At 32.9% G+C, this 19,611-nt stretch overlaps 1 protein-coding gene across 3 annotated transcripts in view; it reads right to left on the reverse strand.

The window, feature by feature from the left end:
- The window catches only part of CSMD3 (CUB and Sushi multiple domains 3), a 710,218-nt gene that overhangs the window by 53,014 nt on the left and 637,593 nt on the right, over positions 1–19,611 (reverse strand). For 2 of the 3 annotated variants that reach the window (XM_035546237.1, XM_035546235.1), the window contains 7 exons: positions 16,994–17,179; positions 15,457–15,651; positions 14,896–15,069; positions 10,161–10,334; positions 6,960–7,133; positions 4,935–5,120; positions 2,047–2,220 (listed from right to left, as the gene is read on the reverse strand). In XM_035546237.1, the coding sequence (XP_035402130.1) occupies positions 2,047–2,220; positions 4,935–5,120; positions 6,960–7,133; positions 10,161–10,334; positions 14,896–15,069; positions 15,457–15,651; positions 16,994–17,179 (1,263 nt within the window). The remainder of the gene's footprint in view (positions 1–2,046; positions 2,221–4,934; positions 5,121–6,959; positions 7,134–10,160; positions 10,335–14,895; positions 15,070–15,456; positions 15,652–16,993; positions 17,180–19,611) is intronic. The other variant, XM_035546236.1, reaches the window with a different exon arrangement.

The following is a 19,611-nucleotide window of genomic DNA, read 5'->3' on the forward strand; positions in this document are numbered from 1 at the left end:
ACTATATGGAAAACTATATGGAAATCTATAAGAATGAGCCTTAGATTTTATCTAAAGAGGAGTTTTCCCAAATATAATACTATGTATTCACATTTGTAAAAACATTTTTGATGAACGTATTCTGAAATTGAATCTGAATGATATTAGGTAATATTATTTCTCATTAAGCTTTGCTTTCTGGTGCATAGCTCTAAACATCACAGGTTATAAGGACTTGATCTCTGCTCTTGTTGTGGCAAATTTCACTCTGATTTTAGTGACAGAAGGTTAAGGGATTAAATTAGATGTTCACATTTTCTAGTTTCTTAGTCACATTTTATGTTGAGATGGCAGATTAGAAGAAAGAGGGATTTATAGAGCAAGATAATTAATAACATTTAGATTGTCCTCATCTGCAAGCTCATCTGCAAAGTTTTCAGTCAAAGGTTCAGATACTGAGCAATTCTTTGAACTCTTTGGAATTTAGTACAATTTTTTAACTGACACAGACACACAGACACAGACACAGATTTCTAGGTTGGAAGAGACCTCAAGATCATCGAGTCCAACCTCCGACCTAACACTAAGTACTCCACTAAACCATATCGCTAAGCTCTACATCTAAACGTCTTTTAAAGACCTCCAGGGATGGTGACTCCACCACCTCCCTGGGTAGCCCGTTCCAATGCTTAATAACCCTTTCGGTAAAGAAGTACTTCCTAACATCCAACCTAAAACTCCCCTGTCGCAACTTGAGCCCATTCCCCCTCGTCCTGTCACCAGGCACGTGGGAGAACAGACCAACCCCCACCTCTCTACAGCCTCCTTTAAGGTAACTGTAGAGAGCGATAAGGTCGCCCCTGAGCCTCCTCTTCTCCAGGCTGAACAAGCCCAGCTCCCTCAGCCGCTCCTCATAAGACTTGTTCTCCAGACCCCTCACCAGCTTGGTCGCCCTTCTCTGGACTCGCTCGAGCACCTCCATGTCCTTCCTGTAGCGAGGGGCCCAAAACTGAACACAGTACTCGAGGTGCGGCCTCACCAGAGCCGAGTACAAGGGGACAACTGAGTCCTATTTTGTTATTAGTTTTTAAACATTTCTGTTATGTGTGCTGTAAACGTGTGTATTCTGAAGGTGTAACTAACATGAACAGTATATGTCTGAATACACAAAAGAGATGTAGATGAGAGAAAAAAAAGTTTCATATTTACTAATACTATAAAGAACCCTGGCGTTTTTTGTGTGAAACTAGTATAGAAACTACCACATTTGGATATAATTTATTTTTCAACTTGTTTCAGCATAGTTGTAACCCAAGACAAAATGTGTACATTGTCTTCTTCGTATGTTCTGTCTCTGAAGATATCCAAGTAATCCAAATTACATAGGTCAGAAAAAGATTTTAAAAAAATGATTCCTTTAAGCTATACACTGGAAACATATTGATGACAAGAAAGACTCCCCCTCAACCAATATTTACTAACAATTAAAACAGATAACATGATTAACCTCTATCACAATCTATGTTTACATAGATAGTAAATAATAAATGGAATTAAGGCAAAGCAGAACATTTTTTAGTGACTTAAATTTATGTTTATCATTTGATCACTGCTATTAAACTGAATCAAACTGAATTTGTGAAACAGAATATTCAGTAAAGGTGTCCAGTAAACATATCTTGACTTCAGTGAGGGATAATCTATCAAAAGGACTAGACAGTCTTCTCTCAAAACCAAGTACCCTATCCTGAAATTACGTGGAGTGTATTGGGCTTTATTATAAAGATGTATGTATCATAAAATTAAAATATACCAGAAGTGTCTATCAGGTAAATAGTTACTTTGGAAATTAAAACAAAACAAAACAAAAACCCAAAAACATCATCTTAAAGATATGATTTTCTTGTTAACGGAGTTTTCACTTTTGGGGGGTTTTACTTCTTTTTACTTCTGTTGAGGTAGTATTTCAATTTTATATATGATTTTCCAGATTAAAAAATGGCCTTCTGATAAAATCAACAGAAATTCAAAATAACTTCAGAGCACACATTAATTTGAAAGCATTACCTGAGCAATGAGGAAGAGATCCACTCCAGTGTCCATTTAACTGACACGTACGAGATGACTGCCCTAACAGAGAACGTCTACCTGTGCAAGTATAATGAACAGTAGATCCAAATGTATATTTATCTCCAGACAGGACCGCATTAGGAGGAATGCCAGGATGGCCACAGTCAATCACTACAATGCATAATTATTGGAGATAAAAAAAGGTTATTATCACTGATCAAACAGTTTGTGGTTATCACTTTCATAACTCCATACAGAAATTTTGTGAAGAAGTAGACCTTTTTAGGGTTTGGGGGAGGTGACCACATTATGTGATAAGAAACAGAAAGTATATTAAGGATCAAAAGCTGTGAAACGAATGTTTGTAGATGTCAGAAAGGTAGATACAGATATTGATGTCCAAAGGCACTCAGTGAATAAGTTGAGCCTTATGGCATGAACACACATACACACAAAATTATGCATTTACTCTTCAAACAAATACAGGAAGACAATATCTGCCAAAGTCACTGCTGAAGTAGAGAATATGCAAATATGAATCTCTCATCCATTGGTACCAAATCATTGGTCATGACATCTATTAGGCTTAGAAACAAGATAATGTTCTAATGTACCAATTCACAGGAGTTTGGTTTACTTAAAATATTATATTGTGCGGATATTCTTCTACATATTTTTAACAATTTATTGTTTTAAACTGTTCCTACATACTATCTATTGATGTTAACTGCACAGAGATTGTACGGGATAAGATCACAATCTTAGACATGATCATGGATAAACTCCCTATTAGTTTTTCTTTGTGTAAATTTTTATCAATAATTGTAAGTTATTTTCATACTGTGGTTATTTTTTAGTAACCTTGCCATTTTTGTTATTTCCACTTACAGATTGCACAACACCATATACAAAGTTAGCTTATACACACCTAATTCTACTACCTTGCTTAAATGTCATGAAATATGTAAACTCAGACATAGCATGTCTCTTGGAACTAAAATGAGAATATGCTACAGTCCAGGAAATGAATATGGTCACAGAAATTCTGTAAGATATATTGTCGATATGTATCGTTCATTCAGAGTACACTTCACATTTATTTTTTCTAGCAACATGTGCATAGATATGCTAAATAGCATAAGCCCCTTAAAAACTGTAATTAAAAGGAAGAATTGAAAGAGCATTTTGGTCCAGGTCTCCACTGAAATCTATTTCTTACTGTATTTATGTTAGCTAGAAGAAGAGAACGTGTTGTAGGACATCACGTTTCAAAGGAATTAAGTTACTTTACAGGTGAATAACATTTCCTTTGTCACAGTGCGTCTACTCTACCGGTACTTCAAAAGAAAGTAGATTCTTTGAGACTAGTTAAAGAGAGATTGAAATCCAGCTAGGTCAAAATAATAATCCAACATAGGTCGAAGAAAAACATACAGCCAGTTTTCAACTTCTTTTCCATTGCTCTTACAGTGGGAAAAAAAATGTTCTGGCTATTGAATGACTGACTTACATAAGTCCAGAAATGGAACCAATTTGCAAAATACACCTGAAGCTGATGGGGTCCTATAAAAATATACAGTAGCTGCATCAGAATAAATTTCAGTAAGCTTATTATTATAAAATAACTTGCCTGGGTTACTATGCATTAACCCCTCTATACAAATGACGCAAATAAAGCTGAGGATGTCATTTTAAAATTCCACATAGAACTTTCACTGACAAAAGTCAACTTAAAAAAGAGTAAAATGTGCATTATTAAATTACTTCTGACAATTCTGAATGAAGACTAAGGGAGAAAAACACAAAAGTAGAAAGAAAAAAAAAAATCTTTGCACCTTTACCTCTCGGATTTATTTCCCTTTGGAGCTTTGTCACTACTAGGTAACATTTGTCTTTCTGAAACAGTAGTGGTATCTTAAAAATTAATGTTATTAACAGTTAGACTCTGTTGACTCTGTTATAAGTTTAACTGTGAATTGCTACTTATCAAGCTACTTATCCTGTTAAATGAAAAATTCCATAACTAAAGGTTTTAGCAGTAAGAAGAAATAAAAATCACATATATATATTTTTTTTTAGTGTGAATAGCAAAACTGGAAAAATCTCAATTAATTAAAACTAACAAAAGCAAAATTGAGAATGTATACCTGCAACACTGTAAACGCCTGTCCATGATTCCCGTAAATTAAACATCTATGAAATGTCTGTGGTTATAACTACATTTGTTTCTAACATCACAGTTAGAAAGTTGTTCACAACAAGACGGAACAAACACAGCATCCTTGTGTTGATGCTTTTGCCTTCCTAGTATTAAATTGCATATGACTGCTGTTCAGGTACATCTGATAGTGTGGTAAGCTGAGGATAAGATCCAGAGGATACTTTTGGTGCTCTACAGAGTCATACTTGCTTACTGTCTTCACAGATTTTGCTGTTGTCCAAAGAGAAATCCAGAGGATATTATAGTAACATAACCCAACAGTTGGACACTGTAGTTTTTAAGTTTCAGTGTGATTCTAGTTTTGTGGCCAATGGAGGAGATATATTGGTAAATTCAATAGATATGTTTTTACCTTCTGTCCCTGCTACTAATCATTGTGCTGAAGCATTCAAAGATTTTTGTAGTTCGGTTATTGCACTTCTCAAGGTTTCCACGTTATTTGCTGCATACAATAATAATATAACTCTGCTACTTCAGATGCCCTTGAGACCTTCCATCATTATCACACATGAAAATGCATATAAATATAGTTATTCTAATTGCTGTCATAAGACTGATGTAAATGTTTTGTAAAATAATACCTATTCCGGTTCACATACTTAATAAAAGCAAATTAAAAAGCAATAGAATAAAAGAAACAAATAAAAACGTGTTATCTACTTACTAATGCATTCAGGAAGAGGTTTGTCCCATTGGCCGTTTGGCTGACAAATTAAAACTGAAGAGCCAAATAAATAATATCCAGGATTACAGTCATAAAATACCACTGTGCCATATGTGAAATTTCCATGTTCTATTTTACTCTCTCTTATGGAATTTGCAGGAATTCCAGGATCAGAACAATTCACCACTAAAAAAAGAGAAAAAGCATAAACTTGAGACTTATACAAATGCAGTTTACTAAAATAGTTGGTACATGGCTTCCTATCCATCAAATAAGGAACTTTCAATGTTTTCAACGTGTTACTTTTTTTTGACAAAAACTATTGCCAACAGCTGGAAATTCGTTGGGCTAAATGGGACTAAATGTGCCTTTGGTCCAACCCTTACAACAATGCAAATTTATTTTCTTCCTGTACTAAGATTTTGATGATTAAGAATACAGAAGGATTTTTGAGTCCTTAATTACTTTAGGTTTCATACATTTAAAAATAATAGAAGACTATTTTTTATTTTTTATTTTTATTTTGTCAACTTACAGGTTTCTGGTGAGACATTGCACATTACAGACACCAGTAATAATGTTCTACAAAAAGTGGGTTCTTTTTATTTTTAAATTCTGTTTTAAAACGAATAGATTTGATGCTGCGTAAAATATCAAAAAATAGCCTAATCAGCTTATTTCCTGAGTCTCTGATCCCTGCAAGTCAGTACCATATCAGACAGTTTTGCATGTTACTCTGCAGTTTCAGAACACCAAGGTGATTTATAGCAGTTAGACTGAAAATGATATTTATTAGGTACCTTTTTTTTTGTTGTTTTTTTGTTTAAATAGTAACTTCTCAACAACAAATAGGCCTTTGGAACTTAAACTTCTGTAAACTATTTGCTGTTATCACTTAAGGCAAAGTGATCAAAAGAAAGTGGAGAACATTACTGGAAGTACAATATAGGATAAATTACTATAAATACATAACTTGGAATTATAGAATCACAGAATGGTTAAATTTGGAAGGGACCTTAAAAATCATCTAGTCCAAACACCCTGCTTTGGTGAAGGACAAGTGGTTCAAAGCCCCATTCAATTCCACGTTGAACACTTCCAGGGATGGGGCATCCGCAACTTCTCTAAGCAACCTGTTCCAGTGTTTCATCATCTTCATCATAAACATGTCTTCCCTATGTACAATCTAAATCTATTCTCTTTCAGTTTAAAACTGTTACCCCTTGCCCTGCCCCTACAAGCCCTTGTAAAAATTTTCTCTGTCTTTCTTTTATATATTGAAAGGCTGCAATAAGATTCCCATGGAGACTTCTCTTTTCCAGACAAAACAACCCTAACTCTCTCAGCCTGTCTGCATAGGTACTCCAGCCCTTTGATCATCTCCATGGCCTTCCTCTGGACCTGGAAAGACAGGTCCATATCTCGTTCTGGGGGCACTACTCCAGGTTGTGTCCCATGACGGCAGAGTAGAGGGGGACAATCACCTCCCTCAACCTGCTCGTCACACTTCTTTTGATGCAGGCCAAGATACGGTTGGCTTTCTGGTCCAAATATGACAGAAGTGTTGAGAAAGAACACAAATGGAAAACAATGATAAGCAGTCAGATCAATAGAAACGAAATAAGGGAAAAAATACATTTTCCTATGCCATTTTCGAACTATGTTGGCTAAAAATGCAGTGTTATTTCTGAATTAAAAAGCCAACCAAACAAAAAACCTTCTATACATAATTTTACTTAAGAAACTTGTATAATTACTTTACAAAATCAATAAAAACTACAGACATATAAGAATATTTCTCTGCAAGAGTTATCACGGCAATTTTTTGAACGTTGAACAGACCTAACTGAAAAATAAAACATGCTTAATGAACATAGTTATAAATGTAATATTAACAACTAAATGCCTGTTAGTAAGACTCATGATTTTTAATACATATTTTGTCTTGACAGTGCCCCTTTACCTTCAATTTATTTTCCCATCTTAATTTTCCAAGTTTGAAATCTGCAAATGCATGCTTCATACCTTTGCATATTGGAGGTGGGTGGCTCCACTGCCTATTAGCCTGACACTGTGCTTTGGTTGGTCCTTGCATAACATACCCAGTATTACACGAGAACGTCACAATGTCATTGAAGTTAAAACCATTTCCACTTGTTCTTCCATAAATCGGACTACCAGGGTGACCACAGCTAACAGCTAGCATAACACAAAACAAAGAAAGAAAAAGCAGACAGAGCATGCTGTTATAACTTTTCATGATTTATAATTATCGTTATAATCATCACATAAGAGCATTTTAAAGATTTTATAAGACAGTGAGTGCTTTCCATGAAAGGTTTACACCTCTGAACTGAATAAGAATTGACATATTTTAGTAAGTATTCACGTGTTTCTTTTCTAATCATACTTGTATGACAAAAATATTTTTATATTTTTTCCTTTTTTTTTTTTTGGAATGGCTCTTTATTAAGGATTATAAAAAAAAAAAAGAAGTTATTTCATACAATTTAATAAAATATTTACATAAACTAAATAAAATTTGCCATATAGTAATCAGAGCAAATGAAGACAATTCTTCTGAATATTCAGCAGAAAAGGAAGCACTTGATTTTCATTACATGTAGACTGGAACTGAAAGGAAATATATAATTCCGCAGAAATTATTTCTTGTAAATATGCCTTAACTAGTCATTCTTTTATCTTTCAGGCTTAAGTACTTAGTGAAGTTATAAACTTATGACTGGGTATATGAAACGTTATGGACATAGTGAGTGAATATTTTCTTGTATTTTTACATAAACTAACTACAGAAGAGCTTCCTTTTTCTCTGCCCACAAGACCAGATGTAAGAAAAATCAATCACAAATTAATTTGCATAAAAATAATTTTTAAATGTATACATATTTTTCTATATTTTAACAAAATCTAATAATTGATAAAGAATATAATCATCACTATTTTACAATGAAAAAATAAAATAAATAAAATATCGCTGAATAAAATGCCTTTTTTATCTTTTAAGAGTTTTTCTAAATATTTCTATATTTTTTCTAAATAATTAATTAGGTCTGACAAACATACTTTCTCTTTTTCTCCTTTTAGATCAGACATGATAATACTAAAATAAACCTATTCATAGAATATAAATTAAATAAATTTTAGCAATAACAAAAAAAGTGGAAATGATCTTTAAAAACTATTACAGCATATAGACGAGTCACAGAATATTCTACGAATACAGAATGAAAATTAAATTAGTATGTTCTATTAATATGATTCTATGATTATCTTTGTATTACTGGTATCAGAAACTTTTAACATAAGGCATTGCATTTTTCCCCACAAGAGAAATTAGAATAGTGCACTAAACTACGAACATTTATAAAGCTGTCAGTATTGTGGTATTCAGCCACACAGAAATATTTTTCATTGTACCTAAAACAATAAAAGATACTGTTGTGAAAACAGGAGTATGAAATTTGCTTAAAGTTTTGAAGTATACTACACATGCATAAGCAGTAACAATAAACAACGATATCAATGTCTGTCCATTGTACAAGCAAGACGGAATTTTGAATTCAAAAGTAAAAAGGTCAGAACCATTAATTTTAAACATTTAATCTCAAAAATTCAGTTAAGACTTGTGGAGGTTAAGTAAATCCAGAAATGTGAAGCTATTCACTTCACTATACACTTCATTTGAGCCTTTGATCAAAAGTAAATCTGCTTCTAAGCATCTATCACAATGTTAGAGGCAGCTCCTGTTTATAACAGTCATTGGCAAAACTAATCTTTTTCCCAAGTCTTGTGTGTTCTTCTGAAATGCTTTACTACACATTCCCCTCTATTCAGACAAATAGAGCACTGGAATAGGTTGCCCAAAGAGGTTATAGAGTCCTCTTTGGAGGACTGCCTGGAAAATCTGCCTGGACACGATCATGGTCATACTCCAGGTGTCCCCAGTTGAGTAGGGGGGTTGGACCAGATGACCTGCAAAGGTCCTTTCCAACCTTAACCATTCTGTAATTCTGTGAAACTGTTTCCAGTTGTCAAAGAAATAAATTATGCACACTTCCATGTGCATAAAAGTAATGTTTTATTACTAGAAAATGAAGTGGAAACAAAATTAATAAAATTATTATAGTAGTGTTAAGTATATCTCATTCTATGTAAAACAGTAAGGAGAGTGAGCAGTAAGGGTAGTGAATTAACAGCTTGTATTACAACAAGGTGTTCTGCAACAAGAATGAAGGCATAAAAACAGAATATTTGCAGTTGGACAAAAAAGTATTCAATACATATATTAAATAAAAGTGTATTCAATATTCTAATATCATCGAAACTGAATTATTGAGTCATTATAATTCACTTGAGAACCCTTTAAGTACTCTCAAATTCTAAATGAAATACCATATTTTCTTATTATATAACAGTCTTTTGTGTGGTATCACAGAATCACAGAATTGTAGGGGTTGGAAGGGACCTCAAGAGATCATTGGGTTCAATCCCCATGCCAAAGCAGGTTCCCTAGAGCAGGTTGCCCAGGTAGGTGTCCAGACGGGTCTTGAAATATCTCCAGAGAAGGAGACTCCACAATCTCCCTGGGCAGCCTGTTCCAGTGCTGTCACCCTCACCCTGAAGAAGTTCAGACGTTGACAAACACGTTGACAGGTAGGTTGACAAACTTGTCACATAAAACGAATCTCATTAACAAAATAGAAAATTCATGTAAAAAAAAAAAAAACCTACAACTAATAACAGTATATTTTGAAGAAGAAGAAGAAAAAAAATAGTATAAACTTGATGAAGCAATAAGCAATAATTTTAATCACCAACGCTGACAGTGTAATTCAAGAGGATCTACTTCACTAAATACTACAGTCAAAGTAAATTTACATTAGACATTTCTAAAAGCCACTAAGGCATATAAAGCCACTTTCAAATTAGAGTATCTGAGTGCCTAAATCCCATCACTTTTTGAAATTCATATTTACTTTTAAATAACAGGTATTTACTTGCCAAAAGATGCAGTAATCTAGTGGAAATTTTAAGAGACAACATTAAACTTCATCTGATGGATGAATCACACATTTTATGTAGCCATGTACTTCTGAGGATCTACTTCAAATCATTCTCTTTTACTAAATTCAAAGATACTCTTCATCTTTTCTGACATAGACATTCCTGTAGCAGAAATCAGTATGTATTGCCACTCTTACTTACGCACACAGGATGGAAGCTGACCAGACCAGTTGTGATCCTGTTGACATATTCGTACAGAAGAACCAATCAACCGAAAACCAGGACTGCACTGGTATACAACTGTGTCTCTATACCCATAATTTTCTCCAATTACTTGACCGTTGACTATAAGATCTGGACTACCACAGTGACCAGCTAGAATTTTCAAAATAAATAATAAAAAATAAATAAATAAAAACAAATAAGCAAACAAAAAGATCAGTAAATATGTCAGAGAAGTTTAAAGTAAAAATTATTTTATTTTTTTCTTTAATTAAAGCAAGAAAATCTTCAAATTTTTGTATAACTTCACTCAAAGTTTTATATTTATTAACTTGGGGAAAACTACAGTATTGCACTTTACACATTTAAGAAATTTGAAAAAGACAGTGAAGCAAAGATACTAAATTCCATTTATATTATCAAACCTCCTTTCTAAAGTGATTCCTTTTATTAAAACCTGTAGATTTCTAAATTATTTCTACTAGTTTTATTTTGGCTAAGATTAAATTGAAATTAACATTAGGGCATTAGAAATTTAAAGAAATAAATATAAAAATACACAGATATAGAAGTCCACATAAATACAAAAATATAAATATATATGTAATCTCCATCACAAATGTAAAACTGCATACATTATAAACGTAACTTTCTTGGCCTAGCCTCTATTCCCCAAAAATGAGAAATATTTTATATGAATATCACAAACATGCTTTTAACCTAAAGGAATCAGGGAAAGAATGAACCATGTGCCTTTTGTTACAATTTTTCTTAATGAACTCTGGAAAATGGGCACCACGATTCACCAAATCATGTGAAAATGGAGACCTCATAGAGAAAATGACACAGGACAAAGAACTCAACTAAGACAAACAAGGAAAGCAAGCAGTGTTACAACTATTAGTTTAGTTTAAGTGGAAAAATATTACCAGCTACCCAAACTCCTGTTTCCCTTTTGTCATCTAGTTCTCATAAACAAATAAATAAGTACACAAATAAAACACTCAAAACAATGGAGTTGCTAGTAAGAAAATCCATTTAGAGGGAATGCAGTTTGGATTGTTCTTTCCTTTGAACTTTGCAGTCTTTATAATGTAAACTCTGATGTAGACTTGCAGGGTTTTCTCACTTTCTTTGAGGGCTAGAAACTTCTTATAGGAAAAAAAAAAACTCTGAGATTTTCTTGCCTCAAGAACTTAAAGCTCACATAGTACTCCATTGTATGAATCATGCCAAAGTAATCAGAATTTGCAATACAGGAATACAGGTAGTGTCTGAACCTTCATACTGATTAAATTTGATGGGTGAAATGTGACTTCTGGATAAGGAAGTCCCCAACAAATAGGAAACTATTTGTTTGACTATTTGAAATATTTGTTTCATTTCAAATCACCATCTTGTCATGTTGGTGCATATGGTAAGCTGTTGAGTATGTTTGCCACAGAAAGTGTCTGTAATGGTATACAGAGCTCCTGATGAGAGAACCTTTGAGAACATAGATGAAATTTGCACAAATTTATGCAGCTGAATAAGTTCTCACGGTTGTAATAAAGTCAGAAGCTCATTAATATTTATTAAGATTTAAATAATATTTAAATCTTAATATTAATATATACTAATATATGAAATAAGTATTTTTATTCGTTTGCTTTATTTTCACCCTCTCCTGTTAATTGCTTTACAAGACTTCCATTTTAAACTCATTTTAATGGAGTTACGTCAAATAATTTTTGTTTCACCTCATTAACATTTTGAAATGATTTTTGAAGTGCCATACAGTATCTTTTGATGCTTCCGTTGGTGTCTGCAAGTTTACATCTATACAGATACATATAAAAAAGACAAAATTGGGGATTTGGAGTGTTTTTTGTTTGTTTGTTTGATTGATTGATTGATTTCAGTGATTGTGGAAAGTTTCCAAAGGTCTCAGACTACTGTTGGATCTTTGGTACCCTGGAAAAAACTAATACTGCACATGTATAATTTTCTGCACATGTACAGTTTTCTGAGAAACTGCTTTTGTTTCTGAATGAGACATACTTACTGTGCAATGGCATCAAAGATCAATTCTATTCTTTCATTTCATCTCACAGCTGAATCCCCCAAACCTTTTCCCACTTACTTGTTTGTATTATATATATGATCTTCCATATAACTAATGTCAGTTTTGTCACACTGCTATGAAAAAGGAGTAACGCCATATGATTTGACTACTGAAAAAAAACAGTGCAAAACCAGAAAGGTACATTGTTTTAAATCTGTTCTCATTTGGGAAATATATATGGGAATCATTATGGAAGAGCAATGGTTTAGTTGTGAAATTTTGTATGATGAAACTGAATAAAATCACAAAATTCATTGTTGTAATAACTAGCATTCACTTGAAACGATCATACAGTGTGGCTAACTGTCTTTTGCAGTGAGATAGCTAAATTATTTCTCCCAAATGCAATTCAGATCTAAAACTGTTCAGGAGCTAAGGTAGATTATTTTCACTGGGGACTGAATGCAAATACCACAAACTGATATTTAAATCTGCCAGGAAAAACAAAACAAAACAAAACAAAACAAAACAAAAAGAACACCTACAGCAGAAAACTGAAAAAAAATGCAAAAAGGTAAGGAAGTAGAAAGTAAGGGACTGCTGAGAGAAAACCAAGAGTACTGCTGGGAGAAAAAAGGTTTAAAAAGTGAAAAACAGTGTTGCCTCCTGTTTTTTTTTTATATATATATATATATATATTTTATTTTTTTAATCTAGTGAGTCTAAGCATGACTACATTTTTCAGCAAGTAAAAGTAGAAAAGCTTTGAGGTAAATGCTAAAAAAAAAAATAAGGTTTATGGCTATGAGGAGAAAGAAAAAAATAGAAGTACGAAAAAAATCTATTTTTTATTACTTTTTTTTTCAGTAACTGAAAACAAATACCATAATTTATTCATAAGTTGTACAGAAATGTATTTCTCAGATCATAACAATACCTGCTCTGTAGATCTTCTTGCTGTATTTTATCTCCTTGCCCCTATATCCTCCCTCACAGGGTTCCCTCGGGCCAATTTTCTTTCCTTCTTGCTTGATGCCTGCCTAAGAATTCTATAGCTGCTTTGCTGTTTGTCTTTCATTCTCTGCACCTTCCAACATTTTATTTTTCAGCCTTCTTAAACAAATATGTCTTCTGACTTGTCATTATCTGAACTCATCACTTATGTCCCATTCTTAATTTGAATTAATTATTGAGGGAACAAGAATTGAACTGAAGTTTTCTTTCCAGAAATCTCATTCTTGCAAAATAATGTACCACAACAGGCAGTGTTGCTGCAACAGCAATTATTTTAGTCATTACCATCTCCCTTTTATAAACAATCTGTCACTGGCATTTATTTTTACAAAATGCTTTCTTTTTTTTTTTTTTTTGCATGCTATATATGCTGTATGCTATATTCTATTTCTGCAATCAAAACTTTCATCCATCCTATCTTCAATTTGCCATCATCAAAGCTTTGAAGATATACCTTTGAAGATTTACTGTAGTGACATTAAATTGATGCAATAATTTCAATGAATCTTTTAGATTCTTTTTTTTTCCCTTCTAGTAAAAAAAAAAATAATAAATTAAAATGCATTTTCTGTACTTATTGTTACTGGATACTAGCATATATGAACTTGATTATATATATTGATTTTAAAGTTAAGGTATGAAGTTATTTAGGTAAATGTGTAAAACATGAAAATTTCCAAGATGCTATTTATAAATAGAATATAATTTGGCTTTTTGTTTAGATTTATTTTTCTCAAGTGAAAAATTTTAAATTTCTGAAAACTTGAACAGCAATAAACACAAACATTTAACATACATATTAGTTGAATTAGAAACACTAAATTAAATAGAAAATCTATGTTCACAGATACTCTTTTATATGTTCATGCCCACACAAATGACAAGGGCCAATATGTCTTTCATATTGCCTTCTAAAATCAGAATACTGTCATCACTTTGATTTCAACAGAAACTAAAATATTAATTGTATATAGAGTAAAAATCAATGTCTTTACAATTAACACTGTAAGCTCAAGGTACAGTTGGTGATAATGAATTAAAAAGAAGGCCTGTAATTGTTTCATTACGATCACATGTTCACTTTATTCATGAACAATTCATGGACTGGCATCTGAGCATTTAAAAAAAAATGAAGATGTCTAAATATGCACCACTAAGGGGTTTTCAAAATCTATACATAACATTGGGAAAGTGATTTTCTCTCAGAAATAAGGATGCAGTGCTCTTGTCCATGTTTCCACATGCTTATGCTTTTTTTTTTTTTTTTTTTTTTTCCCCATCTTTTGCAAGTATACAGATTAATTCTATAACATATCCACTGAGTTCAGGTCCACTATGCAGTTATTTTACTAAGGATAAGTATTAAAGCCAACAGATCTGTAATCCATATGTCTTGCTGTGTATGTACAGGTCTATGGAGCCATATGCAGCAGTCCAATGACACAGGCAAAGGGATTCAAATGGGATTCAAACTGTGGAAAGGTTAGCACAGTTAATCTTTTGATAAGAAAAACAGCAACACTTTTTTTTTTTTTTAATTTAGAACTCTCTTCAATGTTTGAAAGGCTAAGAGAAAGAGACACGTTAACTAACCTTGCTTACTTTTATCTGATAGATATAAAGAAAATAGGCATGTTTTGACAGTTGTATCCATACCTAAACATCTGGTCTCAATTCCACTCCAGAGTCCAGAAGACAGACATTCCCTTACAGCAGAGCCAACTAACATGTATCCTGAGTCACAAGTAAATATAGCTGTAGATCCATATGTGATTTGAGTTCCAATCTTATTTCCATTTGGAGGTGTAGGAAGTTCCCCACAAGAAATAACTTTATGGTAAAAACAGAACAGAACAGAAATGTGTATCTGAGTATCACAAACGCACATCCAATAATATGCAATATTTATCAACCAGCTAAATAAATACTGCAATATGAAGTATTCTGTCTGTATACAAAGATTACTATTTCCTCACAAAAATACTCAAAACTTGAAAATAATAATTAAAAAACAATACAATTGTAAAGTTAAAAACAAACACTGTTTGGAACATTATTAATAATTGCTATTTAACTACCTTGGTTAAAGGTTAGGGTTAGTGACAAATTTTTCTGATTAAGTGATCTCAATTTCAAATTAGTTAATTGTTAATTAAGCCAAATAAAATATTTTTATCTGCAATCTACACAGCAAATATAGATGAAGCATGTACTCACTTTGGCAGTAAGGTCGCTCATTTCTCCAGCTCCAGGTTCCGTTAGCAAGACACTCAATAGATGCTGGTCCCAAACCATAATACCCTGGGTCACAGTTGAAAACTACTTTTGTTTTATACTCATAATGTGAACCATTCACTATTTTCCATCTTCCATGTTCCAGTGTAAAAGAGTTGATGCTTGGACATGTAACAACTTCCAAAATATCAAAAACACAGTTATTTGTGGTTTAGTACAGACAAATTTCAAAAACCTGTAGAACTATTAATTTAGAAACATATTTTAAACCCAGTGATATGATGTTTGAAGAATAAGACTGTATTTGAAATTGCATGCATTTAAGCAGGTAACACTCATTTAATTAACAACAATCAATGGCCCAGACAGATCAGTGACTGGTGTAGGCAGAGCTACGTAATTGGTGTAGATAATATAGCTCCATACATTGAAGTAATTCGCTGTAGATTCATAGTCAGATATCAGAATCTTTACTAAAATGCTAGCTAAATGTAAATACAGGACTGATTTTCTACCCAGATACATTATATGAGACCTTAAAGACTTGGAGAGGCTGCACAATGGTGGCAGGTAAAATAATATATCCAGAACGGGTTTTCAGCAGCAACACATCTTTATCTCATGCCCTAATTCAAAATGTACTTCCTTTGGAAACAAACATCCTTCTACAACCCTGATCTAACTGAAGAATGTTAGTAAGCATAATATTTTCCCTGTGATCAAATGAAAATGTCACAGAAGAAAATCTTTACTGGATATTGCTTTCTTCCTCTCAATTCACATTACTTTTTTAAACAAAGGAAAAGGCATAAGGGAATACCTACAAGGCACAGTAGGAATGCCTACAAGAACAAGAAAAAAAAAAAAAAAAGGAAAATCCTTGAAAATTATCTTGGGTATGTTTTCTTTCCTTTCCAGTTCAATTGGTGAAATAATCCAAATTTTAATATGCATCTGGCACTGTGACATTTCTGTATCAGCCTTACAGTCACCTGGGTTATCATACCCCATTTATAAATTTGAAGTTATCTGCTTCTCTTTGGAACTGAGCAGGCATTTTCTCTTCAGTGATGTTTCCCAGAGTTTAGATAGTGTTGGGTTATAATGATAGGCTGGATATAATAATCAGCAATAATTTCAAATAATACCAGAGAGACTTTGGAATTCTGAACTGTTAATTGTTAACATTATATGAACTGTGCAGACCTCATTGCAGATTGACTTTTGCATAAACCTTTGCAACCATTACCTTTGATTTAGCTGAAAATTAATTTTCAGCTTGAATGTATTCTGTAATCTGTAGTGTATTTCTTCTGCTATCATTGAATGTTTTGGAATATATCTCAGATATATATACTTCAAATATATACTTCGCAGTAATTTAATATCAACAATTACACACAACTTAAAGTTTCCTGAAGCTGAAAGTTTAAATAATATAAAGTTTTCTACTTTGGATAAATAAACAAAATGTATAGTCACATTCTTACTCACTAGAGATTTTTTACATGTTACCTACCTACACAGCGAGGTGTTTTATTGTGATTGCTCCAGGTACCATCTGGCTGGCAGGATGCTGTAGTAAGTTCCTTGGATGATAGTCTATACCCATCGTTGCAAAAGTAAGTAACACGGGTGCCAACCAAGTAATCTGTAGTTAATATCCCACCATTCACTGGAGATTTAGGAATTCCACAAGATATTGCTGATTAAAGAGAAAGCCATAGTAATTGTATCTGTTCTTCACTATAAACACCCTTTCTCAGCGGGATTATGTACTGTAACATCAACAGTCGTAAATTCATACAAATGGCTTTTTAACTCATTAATGTTTGTTTTAAGGCTACAAATAAATTCTGTTAAAATTTTAGGGAATTAAATCTCAGAAAGTTTTTGTCTTTTGATGGACTAGATAAACAAAAAAGTCCCTTCCAACCCAAACCATTCTATGATCCTAGGTTTCTATGAAAAAGAAAAAAAAAAATACATGGTTCGTAACCCTGCAGTTACTCATTCAAAATGCAGAAGACAATAAAAGAAGATGAAATAAAAAATATCTGGAAAAGGCATGACCATCATGGCTGAAAGAATAAAGCACCAGATTGAGACATTGGAAACCTAGTTTGTACTTTGGGTTTCTTCCATCACATGACCTGTGTGACCTCTGGCAACAGTAACATTAACATTCAACATTCTATTCTTCCTCCTGTAAAGGAGAAATAAAATACCCTTTAAAAATATTTTTAAATTTACAAATGAAAGTATAAGCAACTTTACTACTACTACTACTACTACTACTATTGGGAAAGCAAAATTATTTTTTTATTTCCCTTATTGAGGTAAAGCAAAAGAAGTAGCCCTAGAAATAGCCCTAAATAATAACAAAAACTCAGTCTTTTCCACATTTTAACACTACACATATAATGCAAGTCAGATCCCTAAAACAGAGCTTTGGCATTTAATTCTTAAGTACTTTACTTTAAAGTGGAATCTTGAACAGTAAGAGACCACCTATCCCTCCCATGCAGAGCTATGAAGAATTAAGCCTCTCAATGCATAAATAGTATGTAGAAAAAAAAAAAAAAGTGATCAGTTGTTGTCCCTTTTGTGAGCTGGTCTGGTATAAGACAAATCTGCTTCATAAGCAATGTAACAGTATGGCTCTGTACCAAAGCTAATAATCACAGCTGAGACACAGGTAAAGCATTAATGCTATTACAGTTTGCAGAACATACATGATAAGATCAGTGAAAAAAATGTGCTTGAATTTCCATGAAAAGAAACTGTGAATTCTGTGTAAAGTTAAACTACAGGACATGCCGTACGGAAAAGTTGTCAGAAAACTACAATTAATTTGCTCATTACCTTGTCTAGGCAACCATAAAAACATATACTTTATGGCTATCTACTGGCAACTAGAAACATACATCTTTAGAAGAAAATAAGAAAACCAAGATTAGGAGATAGTCAAGGCCCCGAGAGTCACTGAATTCAATCTACAAGCGGGTATGAAGACATGACCCGGAAGAATCAAAACTGACAAGTTAATTAAATATATGGTCCATCTTCCACTTCTTACAAAACATCTGACAGAGCTCTATTATTTCACCTGATTCCACCAAAGAAAGAAACAGAGCCCTCATAACACTAAAATGCAAATGTACATACATATCAAATTCCTCAACAGCTTGGATTGCAGCACCAAACATTAGGTAGACCCATCTATGCAAAGAGGAAGATAGCCAAAAGCTGGTATAAAAACAAACAAACAAGCTGGTATAAGCAATTGTTTCCAATATAGCTCATCTCTTTAAAATCAGTTGATGGAGATTTTCACTGACCAAGCTAGCCCTGTCCTTCAAAACCACATGTAATGATAAACAGAAGATTCAGAGTTGGAGTTGCCAGAAACAAGTCCATTGCCAGTTGCATCAAGGACAGCTTTCAGTAGGGTATAAAAACTAATATCCAACATCCTCCCCCAAAAAAACAACAACAACAACACAACAGCTGCTTCTTATGATCCTGACATCTAAAACATGTCATAGCACTGCTTGTTCACGTACTATAGATTTTTTTCTTCCTGCAATCAGAAAAATATATATTTTTTGTATCTATCTGAGATGTTTTATATCTACCATAGAGATTAATAACTCCTTCAGTATTCAAAGATCTCCATTAGTATCTTACTTGATAAATTTTGAGTCCTATCATCCATATTAACAGAATCAATCTTGTGGCGTAAGAAAAATATATCCTTCCCTTAACCTTAAAGTTTTAAGAAACAGGTTTCATGTCAGCACACTGAATCTTTGATAACAGCCGTTTATACAAATAAATAAATAAATAAAAATAGAACTACCAAGGAATCATTCAGCAACATTTTTCAGTTTTCAGCAGTTATGAGGTGCATTTTACTTGTGTGGAACTTGCACAGAAACTGGCTTTTAGTTAAGGTAAAAAACTTGAAAAAATCAACACAAGTTACTGACACATCTGAAAACAGAATTAAACTGAAAACAGGATTAAAAAATACAATTATGGAATATCCAAAATGCCCAAATCACAGATCTATCACTGAAATGTTTCATGATTATACGTCGGCTTGGGCAGTAAAGCTACATTTTTGCAGATCAA

Source organism: Cygnus atratus, chromosome 2, assembly GCF_013377495.2.
Source record: "Cygnus atratus isolate AKBS03 ecotype Queensland, Australia chromosome 2, CAtr_DNAZoo_HiC_assembly, whole genome shotgun sequence".
NCBI lineage: Eukaryota > Metazoa > Chordata > Aves > Anseriformes > Anatidae > Cygnus > Cygnus atratus.